Source organism: Phyllostomus discolor, chromosome 1 (genome assembly GCF_004126475.2).
Source record: "Phyllostomus discolor isolate MPI-MPIP mPhyDis1 chromosome 1, mPhyDis1.pri.v3, whole genome shotgun sequence".
In the NCBI taxonomy this organism is placed as follows: domain Eukaryota; kingdom Metazoa; phylum Chordata; class Mammalia; order Chiroptera; family Phyllostomidae; genus Phyllostomus; species Phyllostomus discolor.
The window spans coordinates 33464343-33486969 of record NC_040903.2 but is presented as its reverse complement, the minus strand read 5'-3'; the positions used below and the strand labels follow the sequence as shown (position 1 = coordinate 33486969).

At 40.0% G+C, this 22627-nt stretch overlaps 1 protein-coding gene across 4 annotated transcripts in view; it reads right to left on the bottom strand.

Moving 5' to 3' along the window:
- Window positions 1-22627, bottom strand: part of CRACD (capping protein inhibiting regulator of actin dynamics) — a 240523-nt gene that overhangs the window by 102775 nt on the left and 115121 nt on the right. For 3 of the 4 annotated variants that reach the window (XM_028505970.2, XM_028505972.2, XM_036020866.1), the window contains exon 2: window positions 18633-18772. Coding sequence is in view for 1 of the 4 variants with exons in the window: in XM_036020852.1 (XP_035876745.1) it covers window positions 7357-7423 (67 nt within the window). In the remaining 3 variants the exon portion in view is untranslated. Of the gene's footprint in view, window positions 1-7356; window positions 7441-18632; window positions 18773-22627 lie in introns of all 4 variants that reach the window. The other variant, XM_036020852.1, reaches the window with a different exon arrangement.

Below are 22627 nucleotides of genomic sequence, written 5' to 3'. Positions count from 1 at the left end.
GCCCTCTTCTCATTTGCCTAAAAGCAGGACATAATTTACAAAGGTGTCCCCCGACACCACCAAAAGGACATAAGTTAACTATTGGTGACAACTTTAGACCCTCATCAGCCTGGAGATGGCACTGGGAGAATCTATATAATGAACATTACCAACTAGCTCTTATCTTCCAATAAGCATCCCCTTATATTTGCCTTCCAACAGTTTGCTGCCCCTGGAAACTCAAAGTCTTTTTCCCTTGTCATCTTCTGTAAACAGTTACAGGTCCTTTGCTAAGATACTTTAGAAGCCCACGTCCTAACCACCTCTTAGAGTTACTCATATCTGGGTACTCCCATATGTAAGCACAGTACACGTGGTAATAAACTCCTGTTTGTTTTCACTTGTTAATATGTCTTTTGTCAGTCTCGTTTAGAGGCCCCAGAGAGAGAACCTAGGAGGGTAGTAGGAAAAAGCATTTTGTTACTCCCCTGCAACACCCGTCCTTCCTTCTCAAAGAGCAGGTTTAGAAAGCCAGTGGCCCTATTAAGAGGTAAATAGTAGATGACCTCAAAAAAGGAAAGGAGGAGGATTGGGATACTATCTGCATGCCCTCTCTCAGTAACAGGATGCCCCTGGTCAGGAGGTGAGGCTAAGGTGACTAGAGCATGCAAGGTGTATAGCCCCCAAGGGCCCCACACTAGTGTTAGTGCTTTGCTTGTGTTGTCTTACAATTCTTAAGTTTTGAACAGGGGGCACTGCATTTCCATTTTGCACGAGATCCACAAATGACATAGCCATTCCTTAAGGTGAAGGTGGCATAGCAAAGTGCTGAGAAGTTAAAAACTATTCAGTGCCGCACAGAATTCAGTATGCAATTCTGGACTTGGGGGTGAAGGAAGAAAGGGACCTCAAGAAGTACTGATCAAACCCACCTGTAATCTAAGAATGGATGATGATAGAGTACCCAGAGTCTGTTATGGACAAGGGGGGACTTTTAAGTCGTAATGCCAGGGGTGAGGAGTTTAGGATGGTTAATTTTGTAATCCAGTCACTCCTCCTATAACTCTGAGTATATGGTGAGGATTTCAATCCCTCAGTGAATTACTTTCCACCAAATAATATAGGCACTCCAGGTCAGTGATGGTCCTTCCCACTGTCACCAGCCTCTGACAATTACTGGCAGGCTGCCTACCAGAGCAGGACAGCTGGAGAGGAGCAGCAAAGACAAATTTCTTCACTGGTTGGTTTGGTCACAGACACTTTTACTCCCTTCTTTAGTTAGTAATGTGAAAATTTAGGATTTGGTTGTCATACTTGTTTGCCCTCATAGTTCCTTCTTTTTACCATTCCACATAATTATCCTTCTCTTTGATTTCTTATTAACAATGTGCAATGTCACCAAAGCTAATTTTTGATAAGTAAAATTCAGGAAATTTCATTAAGATTGTATGTAATCCCCTCCCCAAATAGTTCAGCAATTAAACAACTGACTAGAGTGAAGCATACTCTCACTGTGAGAATAAAATCTTTCTGAAATTTCAAAGAAACAGAGGAAATGAGTTTTAAAACTCAGCCTACTGTGATCTCTAGGCGATAGAATCAGGGGTAATTTTATTATCTTATTTATAGCCTTGTTTTTGCAAAATGTTTTATAATGATATTTTACCTTTATGATTAGAAAAAAATAAAAATTATTTCAAAAGATTTAACCTGAGTAAAAGCTTTTTCCATATACTTTAGACACATCCTTTTCCATATAAACTGTTGCTATACTAATTAGAAATCATTTTTATATGTTCATTAAAGCTAGTTTCTAAAAGGCAATATTTCAGCTCAAATTGCTGTATTTTTTCCTCTTTGAAAGCCTTAGAACGACACCTAATTTTTTGAATTTTGGGTTTTAAGAACACAGAAGGGAAAAAAGTAAAAGTCACTTACAATTCAATCCATTAAAAATCATATAAAATAAGTGAATTATGTCCCAATCCCAGTTTTCCTACAAAAAAAGCCAGAGTTATCTACAAATGCACTCTTTTTTAAAAGAAAGGGGGACTATAATATTTCTCCTTTTTTCACATACAAGTGCATCACACACATGTCCACTGGGAAGCACACATCTGCGTGTCTTACCCTCCTTTATGACAGCCTGAGCCATGACTTCTTTGGCCAGGTTTCCTGTTGCTGAGCAGCAGATTGTTTCCAACTTCTCGTTATTGCAAACAAGGCTTCTGTGACTGTCTTTGCACATGTGTTCTTTATCTAATGCTACCCTATCACTTCTGCAGAATTCTTAATAGTACAATTCTTCAACTAAAGAAGACAGACATTTCAAATCTTAACAAGTACCATCAAATTAGCTTCTTAAAAGTTGATCAATTACACACTCAGAGCATATAAATATCCCATTTTCCACTTAACATTAATGATTTTTTCAAACATTCTTAATTTGATTCTAGGGGGGAAAATGCTTTCCTTCACATCTCCAGAGCATCTTTCCACATGTTCTTGGCCATGTGTGACACTTCTATACATGTGTTCGAGTTCCACTGTCCATGTTTCTACCGGCTGGTGTTCTCTTGTTCACTCTTATTTACTCATTGCTCGGTTCCTCCCACTGATGCTAGTTGAAATCACTCCTTCAAAATGTTCAACGTTTGCTCTCAGTTTGAGGGAACAGCATCATGCAAGGACACACCAGCTTTATTAATTAACGTAAGCTTTCAATGTGTTTTCACACCTTGGCATGAAGGAATAAAAGATATCACCTATCCACTACTAATGATCGGAAGTCTGAAGCTGTAGCAGTACTCTGGAATGCCCAAATACCAGCAGAGATGACTTAGTGGAAAGCGTCACACCACAGCATATACAGCCATGAAGTTATTTTCTTCACTTGAATAATTTCATGTGTACACACAGCAATAGGAATCACAGCACACCTCATCACACTGTGAGCAGCATTAAAGAGACAGAGCCGTAAATTCTCATGAGAAAATTTAAAAATAAGGGCAGAAAACATTCTTTTTTTAAAAATTTTAATCATTGTTCAAGTACAGTTTTCTCCCCCCTACTCCCATTCCAGCCAGAAAACATTCTCATCATTCTCTCTAAAGTTCTCTGCACATAAAGAAAACTAAAGTAAGATGCACAAAAAGTGATAAGCATTTGTTTAGAATGGTGAGTTTGGGGGATATTTCTCTAAATTCTCTAAATGGCATTTTAATTTTGTCATCTAAAAGTAAATTTTAATTCTGAAATTAGAGAACAGTGATGGTTACATAACTCCATGAATATACTAAAATACGGAATTGTACACTTTAAAACCACAATTTTGTGATATGTGTATTATATCTCAATAAGGTTATTTTTATAAAAGTAAAAATTAAAAGTTCAAGTATTACACTGCAAAGACAGGAAGTAAATGGGAATTGTGCTCAGTTTGGCTGTGAACCTACAACTGCTCTAAAAAATAAAGTTTATTTTTTTTTAAAACTACAGTTCATTCTTTGTTAATTTTCCATGAGTTTTATGTTGACGATTCTGGAAGGCAGCAGCACACACCGCCTGTCCTCAACCCTGTGTTCTTAGCATCAATATCTGATGAGCAATTGAAAGTGGCTCCTTAAAGTACCAGTGAAAGGAGTGTCCAAAACCTTCTGGGTGATTTTTTTTTATTCTGGAACAATGCTAGACCCTGTGTAGGGGGATCTACACTCCCACTGTGATTATTAGAATGAACAGTGTTAACATTGGAAGAGAAATATCCATTCCTTTTCTTTCTGTTCTGGCTCAGCTCTGGGGTCCCAGCTGATAATTAATGAAAATTTCATTGTGTAGAACTATTTCACAGAAAAAATTGTTCTAGGTTAATTAAAAACCCACAGAAGAGAAATGAGGTCCATTTCTCACCAGTGTGATGTGATGGATGAGAGCACTCCGGGGCTGGCTGTTCTTTCAGAACTTTCCATTTAAGTGCTTGGCCAGAAAGACAGGGCTTGCAGCAAATATTGCTTCTAGAATGCTAACAAGAAGCCAGAGTAACATCAAGATGTTAAGTAACACACTTTCATTATAATGAATTTGGTAAAAATAGACTTCTGAATATTTTACAGTTTCTACTCTTTGAAAGGAAAGAAAAATACAATCCACCTTTATTCCTAAGTGATGAATGGGAAGAGAAGGATATTCCTGTGTCAGAGGGGTCTGGTCTGTGGGAAGAGCTACTACCCCCAACTTGGGATCATACAAGTCGGAAGTTTAGCTTTCAGTGATGCGAAATCTGCTCCTGGAAGATCAGGGGAGACACTTCTTTTTGGAAGGAAACTTAAGGAGTTTTTAGGCATGAGGTGTAAAACATACCCATGTTAGACTGCAAAGGAGGGACATAAAGGAATGTCAAGGAATCTCCAACCAAGCCTGTTGCTCACACCTACACCTACGTGCTGCTAAAAGCATAAAAAAGACCTAAACAATATCTGTGACAAAATTTCAGCATCTCTTCGACTTTCAGTCTGCTACCTGGATGGTAGTTTTTTGGGCTATTTCTCCTCACTCAAGGGGCTGCTTTTTCAGGTCATCTTCCCTGAAAAGGACAATGTAACTTAGGGGGAGCATCTGTGACTGGAGGCAAGTATCTTTAGGATTTGTCATGCATGCGATGCCTCAAGCTGTAGGGGGCTGACCTCCCCAAAATGCCACTCTGCTCTGAAAAAGCTGAGAGGGAGCCCAGAGAAACACAAACAAAAATCCAGAAGCTGATAAAGTACAAAGGGATCCCTCTGAATGAAAAGCATAGGAAACATATTACTGAACTCAAGCAATCAGGTTTGGGCTGCTCAGATTATACTCAATTTGAATTATCAATCACCAAGACAAAAACTGGTACCCTAAGGTTAATACTTTGGTCTCATTCTAAGGTATATTATTTTTTTCTATGCCATTTATTTTCCCCTTCAACTTTAAGGGTGCAAATCTATTCTGCCTTTTTTTTTTTTAGAGTCAATATTGGGAAAGGACAAATGGTCTTTTCTATCCCGTGGATACTAAAGAACATGGCTCTAAGGAAAATAATACTTGTGAAGGAACATTAGAGCACAGTGCCTGGCACAATGCAGGTAATAAACACTCATAAGTAGAGAAACAGACCTCTGCTGATGAAGGTTTCCTATACCCACTTCTTCACAGATACTAAGTAGTTCAGCCCTTCCTTCCTTCCTTCCTTCCTTCCTTCCTTCCTTCCTTCCTCCCTTCCTCCCTTCCTCCCTCCCTTCCTATTTCCAGTCTAAATACTACCCCCTACCCCATCCAAGAAACAGACAGATAGGAATCTCTTGCTGTATTGCAGGAGGGTAGGAATGAGATCATCATGGGTCTGTTTCTTCCTGGATTAAATACTAGAGTCAACTTCTATCACCAAAGACCTATGATGACAATTATTCCCTCAGGAGAAAGTGGTCAATGGGCTGTAAAATTTCTCGTGCCTCAAATAAATAACAACTTAAAATATATGGCAGGTGTACTATTACATGTATGGCAGTACGCATACTTTTTTTCCTAACCCAAAATGAAATCTGGTTGACTTGGAGTTTAGATAAGAGAAACTTGAGGAATCAACTCCTTTATACCCGAAACAACAAATAACTGTAGAAGTGTATAGACAAATCACAGAGCAAAGTAAAATTGTGATTTCCAGTGAGGAAAGATAAGAAATAATATAGTCGAGGGAATCATCTGAACAAGGCAAATAAAATATATTTCTTTAAAAAATTCAACCTACACAATAAGGAAACAAGGAGAACAAATAGACTTTGTGACCTCCCTAGAGACATAGTAAAATCCTCACAGTGTGAGTCACACAAATGACTGGCCCAGGGAGTGTGCTGGTGAGCTGCGGGCGAGGAGCGGGGAAGGGAAGCTTACTGCAACCATAGTGCAGGATGCCTTCCAAAGCTCTCACGTACCCTAACTTTGATATGTACTTTCCAAAAGAGAACAGTGTGTAACATCTAAATAAGTTAATTTCAAGCTATTATTTTATTTTTTCCTTCTATGGAATTTATCGGGGTGACAGTGGTTATCAAAATTATACAGGTGCAGGTGTGCAATTACGCGACACATCATGTGTGTTCACCACCCTAACCTACTATTTTTTTTAAGGGAGAAAAACTGCTCTGCCTAAAGTAAAACAAAAGCATTGGCCCTAGGAAACTGACCAGCAAGAATGAACCAGTATACACGAATCTCTTCACCTCTGCCAAGAAAGTGGGGTAAATCCAATCACTGATAGTTTCCATGTAACTCATTTGGAGGAATTTTGAAAAAAAAATTGAAATGGGAATTTAAAATCAAAATGTTCTGATCAGTAGTGATAAGAATATGTATTTTAGGGCTTATTCAATGCACTGTGTTATGATAATCCCCATTTATATGGTATTGTTAAAGGATGAGGCTAATGAAATGTTATCCCTCCCAGTATCAAAATTTTAAAAAACAAAAAAGCATTTTATTTATTCTTGTATTATTATGTTTATTTAAACTATATTTTTATTATTTACACTAGTACAGATATCCCCATTTCCCCCACCTTTACCTGCCTCCCCTTTCTATACTAGATTACACAGTGAGTAGAATCTAAACTGGTCTTGATGTTTCAGGGCTATTACTATGAAGCTTAGATGAGATAAAATGATATCTTGAGGGGAAACTGAAGTAGACAGGATAGTCTGTTCCAATGAATGGCCCTTCTGCCTTAAAGCCTGTTCGTGCCTATTTTAAAATAAGTATTCTGAGAGGGGCACGGGAAGATCTGGGTGCTGGTCCATTACAGAGGCCACCCAGTCTCGGACACGTGTGCACACTTATCACTGGTCTAGTATGACCACCCCCTGCCTTCACACGCATCACCACCATCAGCCTTTCCCCACATCACCGACCCATAAAACAAAACAAAATAAAATTAAAAAAATAAATAAATAAAATAAGCATTCTGCCTCCTTCTTTCATGTCTTTAACTGTTACTTCTTATTAGGTTGGTGAGTCTGATTCTCATAATTCCTTCTTTCTAGTTTAGCATAAGCTTATTGTGCCTGTGACATAGGAAAATAGATAATCAAACTGACAGAATTATTTGTATACAGAGAGTCTCCAAGTGCAGAGCGAAAGCCTAATATGCTACCCTGCTGGGTTAGGATGAATGGTATCTGTCCTAGCTGCCTCTGCTTTGCTTTGCTTACTTCTGGATGTCTTTGCTGCCCCCAGACAGTGGAAGTTAATGCACAAGCTATTTATGGTTAAATCCAGGTATTTTTGTACACTAAAAACAACAGGGAAAAGACGGCTTCTGTCTCTTTAATGTGCAACTCAGAGTTTGTACCATACCTGCAACATCAGCACCCAGAGCCTCATTATGGACATTCTGTGTAAGTTTAATTTCCTCCATGGCCATGGTTTTGTTAAATGTTACTGAAATAAAAAGCACAGCATGCAATCTATGAGCACAAAGCTTATGAAAATGGTGGGGGGAGTGCCCCACACTTACACGATCAATCTTGCCCTACACGTTCCACTTTAGTAAAAGAAAGCACTTTATCCTTTAGCATGTTGATGCATATAATATGTCATAAAATGGAAGAGATGGAGGAAACAAAGTGATACCTGTAATAAAACACTGAAATTATTATTACATTTCACAGTCTATAAAAACTGCACATTCACTGAATTACAGTCTCCACCAAAATTGCTGACCCCGGCAGTGGAAAGAGGTTGACTGTATTCCTCATGCCTGAAAAGGAAAGGCAGGATTAGCTCAGTGTTAACAGAGTCGAGGTTTACACTGGATGCAACTGCATAATTCCCAAACCGTGCACACGAAAAATGTATCTTGCCAAATTGATAACCCTTTCACATCTCATCGCTTCTGCTTCAAAACGCTCTCAAATATCCAAAGATTTGTACTCTGTTACTGCAATCTAATTTTCATAATATTTAGGATAGCATTATAGGTTTACATCATCATCATGAGAATTCTTTTTTTCCTGCATTATTTTTCTGTTCAGCTATTTATTCTCAGAGGTTTTTGTGGGGTTTTTTTGTTTTGTTTTGTTTTAGAGAAAGAATATCCTGCATTGACAAGCTAAGGCAAAAAGAACTTTTGAAACATTCAATTTATATGAGGTCCATTTTTATCCTCCTGTTTTGCCAGATATAACACATTTCCATTTTAAGTTCTGTTTCTTCAGAAAAATTAAATTCCATGTGCTTTCTAGCTTATGCCCAGAGGTTCCTTTGGGATCCATCTTCCTACTCAGTATAATCACCAAAGTTGTCTTAATACCATGATGTCACTATTTTTAACCTTTTTCTACCTTTTCAAGTTATATTTTTGAAGTATTCATTTCTCTGCATTTCTGTAAATTTTCACATTTTGATCCCTGTAACCTGTATAGTTTTTAATCGGCTATACCACATCTTGCCATAAAATGTTTGTGTATCTTTTCCCTACATATTTATCACCACGTGCTGAATACGTTCTCTTCTGTGCCTTGAAACACCCACATTCTGCCACAGTGGCTGCATTAAGGAAGCTGTGTGTCCTCCTTACTTCCGCATCACAGAAGGAAATATTTCCTTGAACTCAGAATATCCTTCTCATGACTGTTCCTTTCCAAGGTCTTATCCTTGGAATTATATCACTCATGAAAAAGCTCAAAACAGAAAGATGAAAATGATTACTTTTCTTATATGTTTTATTAGCATTATAATAAAAAGGCTCTTTGATTAAAAATTCCTGTTTATTACTTCCATCCTCCTTCTAATGTTATTAAATTTACTGCTATGACAATTCACACAGTTGCAACACAAATGCCCTCTCTCCACTTAGACTTGGCCAGATCTATCCGAGAGGCTCAAGCCACTGGAAGAGGCCAATCAACCCTCGGAGAATGATCCCTTTACCCCATGTTTTCACTCCTCATTTTGAAACATAAGCTGTCATATTATAAGCTTATAATATCATAAGAAGGAATAGATCCTTCTTTAATTTTGATTCCTTTTACGTATCTCTTAGCTGCTCCCTCAGCTTATTACTGTTAGTGGTAACCTGAAATTCCATTTATTGCTGAAGAACTGGAGATTTTGAAGCTTCACTACTCTTTTATGAATTGGTTACCACTGTCATATTGCTGTGGATGTCACGATATTACTTCTGAAAGCAATTTCCCGGGTCTGACTTACAAACATCCTTTATTAGACGGGTCTGAAATCAGTTACGTGTTTTTTATTATAGGATCTATTGCCACTGTATTCTGCAAAGTACTGCCTATAAATCTGTCTTTTATAATGAATCCATCTGATCATGGAATGTTAGCAAAGAGTTGGGAAAATACAATATATCAATAGAGTTCATTGTATACAGGAATGTGTTTCATTTTATGTCTCTCCATGCTGAACTTTTACAGTGCTTATATTGGTCTGTGTTTCCTTCTAATCCAAGCCATCAACTACTTCCCGTGTGCCCAGAAAGTCCCCTGTAAGTCATCATCTGTCCTCAGCAAATTTATAATCTTAACAGACGCAGGAAAGAATATAAAAAAATAGAAATTCTTCTTCCTGATTTTCTAAATAAAACACAGTAACCTATACGTATTCTTGATTTAGGATTGGCCAGTCTGATTATTTGCAAGTGACTCCCTGAGATGATGTATACAGTAGTGGGCAGATGAGAAGCAGCAATTTGCAATTTAGTTGAAGAATGATTCTCATTAACTTAAAAGGAACATCTGAATCTCAATATACATTTGTTCTTCTCTACTCTTAGTGCATATGTTTCTTTGGTGGAAAATTACATGATGTAGTGAGTGAAATGAATGATTTGGGAATGAAAAAAATACCGACACGTGTCCTTTGAATTCAATAGTGTACTTCATATCGCACTGTTTAATCATCTTTTCTCATAGACCCCTTCTCTCGTCAGTTTCTTTTAAATAATTTCTTTCAAATGAATCAGTGCTGTGGTGGGCAGGAAGGGACTAATTCTGCAATCATTTTACCTGGTGTTCAATGAATATGGTGGCAACATGCCAAACTATGTGCTATGTATGGTTGGGGACTCCAAGATTAATCAGATGTTGTCCCTGCTCTGGAGGAATTCAGTTTTCTGAGATACTGTTGTCTGTGTCTCATGAAGGGAGGCTGATACTCTCAATCTTATACCACTCCTTGTTACTGTCCAGTACCATAATTCTCTGTGGCATTTCAGAGATCTTTTATGCTTAAACCTTGTAAGCTAAAGTTCACTGTTTTTGAGACTGGCAAAAAGTTTTCTCACTCGACTTATTTGAAATCAAGTATCTTTCTTAGATTATTTGGTTTCCTCTGCATAGGACAATGTTCACATTTTTAATTTTTCCCAAAGTCTTTTAAAACATGACACCTGTCAGAAATTGAGGCATTTTTCTATCCCTTGGCCAGCTTTCTTCTCTTGTTCATTTCTCTATTATTCCTCTTAGTCAACGTCCTTCGACAAGTCTTCGCATTATTAGCCTCCTCATACATGGTGCTTTGTTTCCATGTCAACACGTGTCTCGTGCCCCCCTCACAGACTCCGCTGCCGGAGAATGTTGTGGAAGTGCACGGGTCAGTGGGCATGACGTGGTGGGAAGTGAGACTGCCAGCACAGCACGGCTTCTTGAACAACGAGTAACAACTCATTACAAAATGATGGGTTTGCTCTTCTTCCAATGTATAGTAGGTTAACATTTATATAGACTTTAAAAAGTCTTGAAAAACTGACAGGAAAAAAAATCTTACCGGGCATTTCTACCACACGATTTGTCTGGCGTATTGTGAAAACAGGACTGTACGCCCGAGGCCGTGAGAGAAGCGAGGTGAAGCAGATTCGTGTGCCGGAAGGCCATTAGTGATCTTTACTGTTAGGACTGCTGAGGTTGCCATAAAAAAGTTTACAGTTATCCATGGTTGTGTATAAGATGTGCATTTGTTTTGCCGCACAATTTAGAATTATTTGTCCTTAGAAATAATGTTATAAGTGGGGGTTGTGCTGTTCTACCCAGATCTCCACTGAAGAATAAGGGAAGGGCTTCCTTCCCTGACTGCTACAGAATGCATGTCCTGGGGTAGGTAGAATAGTGGCCCCTGAGTTGGCCACTTTCTAATCCCTGGAAACTGTGACCATGTTACTTGCCATGACGAAAGGACTTTGCAGATTCAATTACGTTAAGAATGCTGAGATGGGAAGATTATCCTGGATTTTCAAGGTAGACCCAGTGGAATCACAACCATCCTTTTAAAAGGGTGGCACTCATGCCAAGAGTCACAGGAAGAGATGCAATGACAGAAGCAGAGGTCAGAGAAAGAGAGAGATTAGAAAATGCTACCTTGCTGGCTTTGAAGATGGAGGAAGGGGACACAAACCAAGGAAAACAGTGGCCTCCAGAAGCTGGAGGAGGCAAAGAAAGGGATTCTCACCTCAAGTATCTAGGAGGAAACCAGCTGTGCTGACTCATTTTAGACTTCTAGCCTCCAGAATTATAAGATGATAAACATGTGTTGTTTTGAGCCACTAACTCTATGGTAATTTGTTATAGCAGCAAACAGAAGACTAATACATACCCTGAAAAAAATTGTCAAGGTTTCTGTGGTCAAACAATTCTGGGAAGCATTATTTACTATATCACCTTCTCAATGCCTATAGTTTGGAAAGTCCTATAGTAAAGAATCCCATTTCACTTGTTTAAATCAGACCATTAATATTTTAAGGACTATCTTTTAACATTCCTCAGAATTACTGTGCATGGAGCCTACTTTAGGAAGCAATGGTTTAAGGCTTTGTGTTATGGATGTCAGAAATGAATTATGAAAGAGTTGGCATTTGAATTCATCCTTTATTCACAACTAGGCTGTTGATGAGAAGAGAGGGAGGGCAGTCTGAAACGACAGCAGCAGGACGAACAGCCTTATCTATTAAGGCACTACCCAACTCAAGAACTAAGTTTTTCCCAGGATTCTAAATTGGGGTTCCAGTTTTAGAAAATTATTAAGTCCCACAAAAACACCAATATTCATCACAAATAAAAACAAAAGGATACACAGATGCTTTTTGAAATAACATAAGTATATATAACCAAATACTTAATATTCATTCCTCAGTTGTCTTAATGTTCCTTTTGGGGATATTTTTCTGCATGGAAAGGATTTTCAAAGGTGTTTTTTCCTTTTCCTGGTAAATCTCCCAGTGGTAAGTACAGCTTTCTTTATAAATCCTTGGACCTCTGAACTTCAGTCCGGAAACAGAATGATCTATTTTAAAATGTTTCAATGCCAATTCTATGTGCATGGCTGGACCCAAAGACTTGGCTTTAATAGTAAGTGGCCGAGGAGCTGTGCTGACATGCGCTTCCTGTTTGGTGTCAGCTGAGCTTCCAGTGGGGCAGAAACCATCTCACTGTTTGGACGCCCAGCCTCCGGAGCACTGCCTTTTCCGTGGGAGGCACTCATTGCGTGCTTGTTGAGATGACGAAAGAACCATGGAAGTGGATGGGATTTGGGCAGGTGGCCCCAGACTGTACCACATTGGCATGTGGATTATTTCAAGCTGAAGACAATTAAGGCCCAGCAGACTCATGGAGAGTTTTTTACCTTCCCCTTAACTGTCTAAAAGAATTTAGATAGGGGCCTGCGTCAGGAAGAGAGTTATTACCAGAGAAAACTTGTTATATCAGAAAGAATTGTCTGCATGGCATGGCAAACATTTGTTTACCAAACATTTGCTCTTCCCATCTTCCCGTGAAACATCTTCCTCCCTTTTGAAGTCTCAGACCCCGCCCCCTGCTCCTGAGCACAGGATGGCATGTGAGCCTCCATTGCCATATGGCTGTCTATGAGCCTTTTATGTCTCTGTGGGGCTCCTGTATGTATGAAATACATACATATTTCATATTTATACATACATACATATGTATGTATGTATAAATTTGCTTTTCTCCTGTTAATATTTTTATGTCAATTTAATTCTTAGGCCAGTCAAAGAACCTAGAAGGGAAAGAGGGAAAAGTTTTCCTCCCCATCAAAGTGAAATCTTGGTTCCACTTAAGCCAAATCAAAAAAGGAAATAGCTTTTTTTCTATTTATTTCAACAAGGAAAAGGAAAATTAGAGTAGGTGGCATTTTAGGGGTAAAGAATCCAGCAGAACTTTTCGGTGTAGGAGGGGCTTTCAGGCCTAAGAAGAAACTAGGCTATGGCTTTCTGGGAGAGATGCCTATACTGTCCCGGGGCTTGATCCAAAGCTACTGGTGGAGCAAACAGTCACTTCCTGAAGTTTCATTAAAGAAAGAAAGGGAAGGATTTAGAGGATCAAAGGGCCCCTCCCCCAAAACCTCCACGTGGTGTGACCTATGGAGATTGTGCGCCCCCCTTGCTTGTCTGGCAAACACCTTCTCGTCTTTCAAGACAGCTCCAATGACACCGCTGGGAGGCCCTCCGGCTCCCTTTGGCAGTTGTTTACTCTACCCTTTGTGCTTCCCGGGCACTCTGAGTAAAACTCTCTCAAATATCACTAATCACATTTTATCCGGTATCTGTTTACATATCTGAATTCAATTCAATAAAGTTCTGCTAGGGCAAGGCTAGATCCAATGGCTCAAAGGCAGGAAGGACTCTGGCCTTTAGAAGCGGCTTCCTATTCTGGAAGACAGACAACTACACAGCTACGATTCTCTGTAATAGCAGGAGAACATAATGCAGAGAACAGAGAACAGGAAGGACAGAGTGACCATGAACTCCTGGATGGCAGGATCTTACTGCATATCTTTAACCCTTGGCAAGGTGTCTGGCACAGAACAAGTTCCATACGTGCTAGTGGCGAGAGGGAGAGATAAGAGAAGAAAGGAGGGAGGGAAGGAGGAAGGGAGGGAGGGACGAAGGGGAAAGGAATCAACAAAAATGTCCCCTATTTCATCTCCTCCATTGTGTTCTAAATTGTCAAACCAATCAATTAAGCTAAAGGTGCTATTTTCAGGCTCCTGGAAGATGTATTTTAGAGCAGATAGTTGATGATTAAGTCACACCTAGCACATAATATAGTACCTGATAACTACCATTTGAAGGAGACAAGCCATAATCTGTCCTGTACTTAAGTCCCACAGCACACGTTACTAACACTCATAGGGGGTCTAAAGAGACTTACTGAGGTTGCATTGGCTGAAACCACTAGCACTGCACCAATTTAATTCTTGGGTTTTGCATTATTAGACCAGCAGACTCTTTTGCTCCTGCAAAAGGCTTCAGCTAGAATTTTGGTTCCCTCTGAACCTTGTTTGCCATCCAGGTCTCTATTTCTCTGCCAGCTTCATCTGTGCAACTCATCTTGGGTTACGTCTGGCAGATGGAGAGAGGAATCTTATTTCAAGCCTCTGCTGTCTGCATCCCAGAGCCCTCCCTGAGTAGCCTATATTTCACCGGGCAGAGAAGAGAAGAGGGGGGATGATCAGCCTCCCCAAGAGATGAGAGTGTAAAGTATTTCTCAAATTTTCATCTTCAACGGCTGGTATCATTTAACTCCCTGCGGGGGAGACTATGCTTTGTTGCTTAGGCTAGCAATATAATCTCTAGCTATCCCAATGCCAAAATATCAATTACAGGTTCATTTGGATGATGGGATAAACTGGTGTTCAGACCACTAGACAATGACATAAATTGGGGTGGGGGGAGAAGGTGCTGGAGGAGGTTGAGTCTCAAGAGAGAGATGAAGCTAGGTAAAGTTGAACTCTTCATATCCTTGCAGACTAGGTAGCTGAATTCCAAACTGCTATCTGCCTTCTGAAGAGAACTGCCTGCCCCCCCTCTGCCCCCCACCAGCGCCAGGAACAAACCTGAAGCAGGTATTCCTGAAGAGGTTTTCTTCTTGGAGGTTGTAATTAAAAGAGATGTTAACATGCCCATAGCACCCCTGCTTTCTGTCTTCCACAGACAGAAAGCAGATGGGTAATCACTAGGGTCATTGAAGGGAAGGGGAAATGAAGAGTTAACTGCTTAATGGGTACTGTGTTTTATTTTGGGGTGATGGAAATGTTTTGGGATGAAATAGAGGTGGTGGTTGCACAACATTACGAATGCACTAAGCACCAATGAACTGTTCACGTTTATAATGGTTAATTTCATGCTATGTGAATTTCACCCAAACAAAAAATTAATAAATACTTTATAATAAAGTGTTTTCTAACTAAAGGCCTCACTGTTTCTCATTGCTCAACAGTCTACCACTATTGGGAAATAAGGAGGATTTTATTCCTATTGCACAGTGATAAGAGGGATTAAATAGGTTTCTAAGTTCTAATATTTGTCACCGTTTGGCCTTTCCTGTGAAAAGCCTAGTCTTTTCCCAGAATGTCTGTAGCTGTGAAGTAATTCAAACCACTGACCCCTGACTTGCTTGGCCATTCACAATCAGCAGCAGCAGCAACTGTTTCTCTGCGGTTGCAAAGTGCCGGCTACACAATCAAAAGTCAGTGGGGTGCACCTGTGTTTATTAGACTGCGAGCCCCCTGGCAGACCCTTGGGATCCAGCCGAGTTCTGGGGAACGGTGGTGACATCGGACAATGACTGGAGGTCATTTTAATTCAGTAGAAAAATAGAAAGACCTTGCTCTTTCCACACTCTTTAAGGATCTAAAAGGAAACTCGATTTCAACAAAGAGTAGAAGCATCTTTGGAAGACAGGCAGCTTTTCCCCCCTTCCTTTTGATACTAAGAAAAACATAGGCTTCAACACACAGATCCAAAGCAGTCAGCCCAAGGACTTAGGGGGAATAAAAACATACTGAGAAAAGAGTTTTTTTTTTAAGGAACCTTGAAAAAAAACTATAAGACTATGTAACACAACAAAAAATGACTAACAACCATAGTTACAGTCACATTGTACAGTAAGGGCCATGGACAAACAGGCCTTCCAAACCCTCACCCCATTTTCAGAACCACTCAGTTTGTCCACCACACTACTTCTTGATAGAGCTCCGATCTTCCCAGTTTTTACCTTGTAACATTTTTTTCCAACCATGGTTTTGTCTCATCTCCCAGACTTAAGGTTTGGCTTTAAGCGTCTGCTTTTCTTGACTGAGATTTAGACACTCCTGTGGGGACTACAGCTTTTGGTGGCTGCACAGCATTTAGCCTGGTCCAGGGATGTCACACGTCACTGTGACTCATGGAAAAGCATTCCATTGTGTTTTAGTGCGTCCTTCCTTTTCTCAGGTGTATTCCGCAAGACCAAGCCTGAAACAAGGCTTTAGAGTTGACTTCAGACTCACAGGTGGTTAGACAAATTCCAAGTTAAGAAGGAATTGTTAAATATAATGAGAAAGGAAACCATATTCAATGTTTTCAAATCCCCTATTTCCACTGGTATATTCCACCTGACTCGGAGAGCCATATATTTTTTCTTATGTTGTGTGAGGAAAAAACACAAAACTGGTCCTGTCACAAAATGTTCACACACTACAGACACTGCAGTATTGGTCTTCCGGAAAAGTTCCTAAAGGAGGGAAAAAGCATCCGAGTCCTACGTTTGTCACGCTATGGAATGAGATGTGAAATGGGGAGTGGCATATGGAAGGGACATCTATTTCTCACCGACAGGAATGCTGAAATAGAGCGTCAATTCTGAGCTACGTATTAGGCAGCGCCATACAGATGGGGACTGCCATGTTGTATGTGTGCAATTCCCTGTCCCCTGCAACCTCATCTCCCTGCCACAGTGGCGCGAGAGCAGCATGGTAAAGGTGCACCGACCTGGATCTTCTGCTTATTGACTCTGACCTTGCACATGTCATTTAAGAGTTCCGGGCCTGTGTCCCCACTTATAAGATGGAACCAGTAATACTTATTGTTTACTATTAAAGGTGGCTGTTATAGGTTGAGTTGTATTTCCTCAGAAGATACATTGAAGTCCTAACTTCCAGTGTCTATAGGGTTGCTGTAGATAGAATAGTTAAAGTGAGGTCACACTGAAGTAGGGTGGGCCCTTAATCCAATATGTCTGGTATCTCTATAAAAACAGAAAAGATGGCCACATGAAGACAAACACCCAGAGATAATGCCATGTGATGAGACAGGCAGAGATCGGAGTGAGGCAGCTGCAGACCAAGGAACACCAAGGATTGGTGGCCACCGCCAGAAGCCAAGGAGAGGCAAGGAAGGATTCCTCTCTACATGTGTCAGGGGGAGCATGGCCCCACCTTGACTTTGGACTTCGAGCCTGCATAACTGTGAGATGATAAATTTCTGTTGTTTTAAGCCCCCCAGCTTGTGGCAGTGTGTTACAGCAGCCATAGGACACTAACACAGTGGTTGTTTTGTAATTTATTGTGTGTGCACTTGCATGCTTTAATTACAAAAAAAATAGACTGAGAATAAACGAGGTAGATAAAAAGAAAAAAAAGGTAATTTTTCTTACATATCTAAAACAAGGAAATAGCATTTCCTTTAGAGCCAAAACTGCCTCTCCAAACTCATCTCCTAATACCTACCTCCACCGCAGCCCCATTTAATCTGCTCCAGAACACTGGCCCTCTGTCTGTGCCTGTAATGCCCCACCATGTTCCTTCCTTAGGCAGGGCCTTTGCATCCGCTTCTTCTTCTGCCTGGCACACGCCCAGGGCTAACCCCTGACTGCCTGTCTTTCCTCACGGAGGCCAACCCTGGCCCCTCCATTTACAGCAGCAGTTTGTACTCCTGTCCTACCCAGCACCCCCAAATCCTCTTATTTACTTTTCTACTTTTTCTCTTTTCCATGTTCTTATTGGCTTCTAGTAATTTACTTCTTTCTCTATTATGTGCATCATTCATGATCTGTCTCCCTCCTTGCTAGAACATAAGCTCCATGAAGGAACAAGTACCTACAACAGCACCTAGGTCATAATATGTGCTCAACAAGGATTTTTAAAAATCCATTTTTTATTTTTAATTAACCAGTGCTTGCCAAAACAACTAACACAGATGTTTTCTTTCCTTTGATACTTGTCTTTCACTTCTATCTTTTCCCCTACCTCCCAAAAGCAGTCAGTAGATATCTGCAGCCGAAGGAACGGTACAACATTGTGCTTGCAGGGGAGGGAGGTAGGTGGGGAACAGGGCAAAGTTCCCGAGTTCATGGTACCAGGCTCTGTGGTCCACACTCACCATGGAACACAAGGCCTCTAACTACTCCACAGGATTTTTAGCAGCAGCAAAACAATAAACAATGATAGTTACATGTTATTGTAATTTCTGATTACAATACCATATACCCCTATACCCTCTTTCACCTCCACCAGTGTCCTCCCCCCCAGATAAACTGCATTTTTATATTACTCTCTCTCATTTGCAAAGCATTTTCATATGAAATTTTCCTTTATACAGGAAAGAACTGGGGCTCAGAGAATTTAAGTGACTTGTCCAAGTTTGCTCAGCTGGTAGTAGAAGGGCTGGGAATTCAATCTAGAATTAGAAGATCATCAGCAACAAGGATCTTTAACTTGGTATTCAGGGAAATGCGTGCTACCCATTTCCAAAGTCCCACTCACAGTACAGGAAATGCAGTTTAGCATTTTCTCCATAAGCTACTTCCCACCCTCACCATCTTCTAAACAAATGACTTACCTACCTTAATAGCCACGTGTGCTTTCCCTGTTGGGTAGCCTCCACCAAAATTTTCTTGTCAAAAGGAGAATTCACCTTCAGTGGTGAGTGCGCCAGAAAATGAGGTACATTTCTCGAAAGCCTGGGAATCACGGCTCTTGTGAACTGTTGGGGAAAAAAAACAAAACATCAAGAGTTAATATATCTTCAGTCTGCTCTCAGAATACCTTAAAAATGAATCTCTTTTCCATTCCTTGGCACAAGCCAATACAAAAGAGATTTTTGCTGAGATTTCCAATTAAATTTAGTAATATTAAACTTGCATTCCTTAGCCTAAATTTATTCTAGGGCCTTAATAACATTTATTATAAACTCTTTCTACTTTTGAAGGGATTGGAAGAATCATATCCATGAATATTGAGGCTCCCATCCTTCTTGTACACAGAAGTCTTCCTTCATGGCAGTTTAGCTAAAATTCAAGGAGCTAGAAGACACAAATGCAACCCAGCAGAAGTGATGGCGGTAATCATTAGATTATTTCTTCCTCCTGAGATACAGAAAACATCTTTTTCTTCAAATACCAATCACCGAGTTAACTAGGTTAATGGGATCCCTCTGGGGAGGGCATGCATGATACCTTCTAAACATGGCCAGAGTGAAAACCATGACCGAAGGACTAGATTTTAACTGGAATGGAAGTGGAACTGTCTGGGCACCAACACCAGATTCAAATACGCCCTTTGCAAAGCCCAGGAAAAGAAGACAGCTTTCTGGGGCAGTGATACAGGAAGAAACCTCTTCTAATCTCAGGCTGACCATGGCTGTCTGGCCCTCGTGGGGAGATCGCTGTGTGGATTTAGAGAAGGAGTCCCAGTTCTGGCTCTGAGAGGCTAGCTTGTGTCAGACTACTTGTCTGACTTCCCCACTGAACACAATGAGAAACACTAGATAAAAAATATTTGGAAAACCCATTTAAAGACATTGGACAGCTACTAAGGCAGCCAGGGCATGAGAGGCCAAAGTCTTAGGGAGAAGAGAAATAAAATTAAGTCACGGTACCACTTGTCTTCTCAGGGCGCCCACTGATCTTGAAGGGGCACGCTCCAGAACTACTGAGAAGCCAAGCAGAAAGCAGCTGCTCAGAGGCACACAAAGTGAGCCAACCTCCTGGCAGACGAAGGAAATCGCAGAGAGGAGGGACATGCAGAGAAGCGAGCTGGACATTCTGCCTCCCTAAGCACTTGCTAATTGATAAATGAGGCAAACCGAGCAGAAAGCAGTGCCAAGAGGCTGGGGAATTCAACAGAGCTTTTGACAGTTTCATGATGTTGGAGGAATTAATATTAGAGTTCAGGGCCCACCCCAAAAAGGAAAAGCCCAGGTGAACAGTACCTGCTTTTATTTAGGGCCCCTGAAGGGCTGCTCCTACCATGAAAGCCTGAAATAATACCCCAACTGAGCCTTTGATTGGTTCAGTCCCTCATCGGATTAAGGCAGTCTGCCCTACTGTGTCTATCAGAAGCAAAAGGATCCTGTGGAGAAGGATGCCATCATCTAGAGCAGGGGTATCAAACTCATGTTCACTGGGGGGCCACATCAACCTTGCAGTTGCCTTTAAAGGGCTAAATGTAATTTCAGCTCCTTAATAGTTAAGGGGTAGTTACATTTATACAGTCCTCAAATTATTTCAGCCCTTTGAAGGAAACTGTCAGGCTGATGTGGTACCCAGTGAACATGATTCTGACACCCCTGATCTAGAGTATTTATGATTCTTTATACAAAATGTCTGCATTCAATCAACAATTACTAGGTATACCAGGGCACGAGTCCAAGAAAGAAAGACAATAAAAACAGATCCAGACATGACCCAAATAGGGTCACAGGATATGGTCTTTAAAATAACTAGAATTCATATGCTCAAAGTTGTAAAGATTGTAAAATATTTTAACACACAGAACAAGCCCCCAAAATTAAGTAAAGATACAAAAGATTTGAAGAACACGATTAATGAACTCAATTGAAGTAGTCGCTCTAGAATACTGTACCCAACACTTACATGAAACACAGAAATTAATCACATTGGGTCATAAAGTTAAGTCCCCAAATATTTAAACAAATGGTAATCATAATGTACTTTTTGAACCTACAATTTTGAAATAATATAGATTCATAGGACATTATAAAAATAGTATTATCTTCTATTAAACAGTTTTTTCTTTCATTGATTCCAGAGAGAGGAGAAAAGAGAAAGAGAGAGAGGGAGAGAAACACCAACGTGAGAGAGAAACATCAGTGGGTTGCCTCCTGTGTGCACCCTGATTGGGGAACTGAACCCGCAACCCAGGCATGTGACCAGACCGGGAATCAAACCTTTGCCTCCTTAGTTTGTGGGACAACACCCAACCAACTGAGCCACACTGGCCAGGGCCAAAAATAGTACAGTTTTTTTAATTGAGGGGAAATTTACATATAGTGAAATACAGACTGCTCTTAGGTATACAATTTGACACATTTTGATAAAGAAATCCAACTGTGTGACTGCCAACAGAATAGAAACACAGAGCATTTCCATCACTCCAGAATGCTCCCTCATGCCCCCTTCAGTCAATCTCCACATCTCAAACACAACACTGCTCTCGTTTCTACCGCCACAGATTGATTTGGCCTGTTCCTGAGCTTCACACAAATTGGCTCATGTAGTGTATGTACCCTTGTGTCTGGTTTTACTCACTCAGCGTGACTCTGAGATTCATCTGCACTGTTGAGTTTATCAATAGTTGACTCCTTTTTATTCCTCATCAATAAATAATCCATTATATAAAAATACCACAACTTATTGTATATTCTCCTATGGGTAAATTTGGTTGTTTCCATTTAGAGCTATTATGAAAAAAAATACTATAAATATTCTTGTACAAGTCTACTTGTGAATATACTATTTTTCTTTGGTAAATAGGAGCGGAACTACCAGATTATAGGACTGATAAGCATTTAACTTTATAAGAGACTGGCACACATTTTTCCAAAATGGCTGTATCACTTTATATTCCCGTCCGTCATACCTGAGAGTTCTAGTTTACACTGCCTGGTCAGCATGTGGTGTGGGCAGGCTTTTAGTTTGAGCAATTCTAGTGTGAGGTTCTGATTTTCATTTCCCTGGGGACTAATGATGGTAGGTTTTTGTGTATTTCCTTCTGTGTAATGTCTGTTCAGATCTTTTGTCCATTTTTAAAATTGTAGGTAGGTTCAATATTGATTTATAGAAGTTTTTTACATATTCTGATCACAGTCCTTTTGTTAGATATATGTATTACATATATTTTCTCCCAGTCTGTGGTTTATCTTTTCAATTTCTTTTTTACAAAAGATTTCATTTATTTATTTTTAGAGGGAGGGAAAGGGAAGGAGAAAGAGAGAGAGAAACATCAATGTATGGTTGCCTCTCTCACGCCCCTATTGGACACCTGGCCCTCAACCCAGGCATGTGCCCTGACTGGGAATCAAACCAGCAACCCTTTGGTTCACAGACCAGCACTCAATCCACTGAGCTACAATAGCCAGGGATATCTTTTCAATTTATAACAGTCTTTTTCTGAACAGATGTTTTTAATGTTGATGAGTACCAACATCATTTTTTCTTTATGTAAAGGAAAATACACTCTGCTTTGGGTATCCTTCAAGAAATCTTTGCCTATGTCAAAGTCTAGAAGATCTTCCTATGTTTTTCCTAGAAGTTTTATAGTTTTAGCTTTACATTTAGGTCTGTGATCTCTTTCAAATTAATTTTTGTGTACTATGTAAGGTAGGGGTAAGAGGTCAATTTTACCCCCATTTGTTCCAGCAACATTTGTTGAAAAGACTTTTTCTTCCACACTGCATCAAAATAGCACCTTCATTGATAAATGGAAATATAGCCTAGTTTGTTTTCAGTTAAGCTACATATTAATGCAAAATTATAACCAGAGAATCCTCAAATGTTGACAATTATGCAGTGCACCTCTAAACATGGGTCAAGAAATA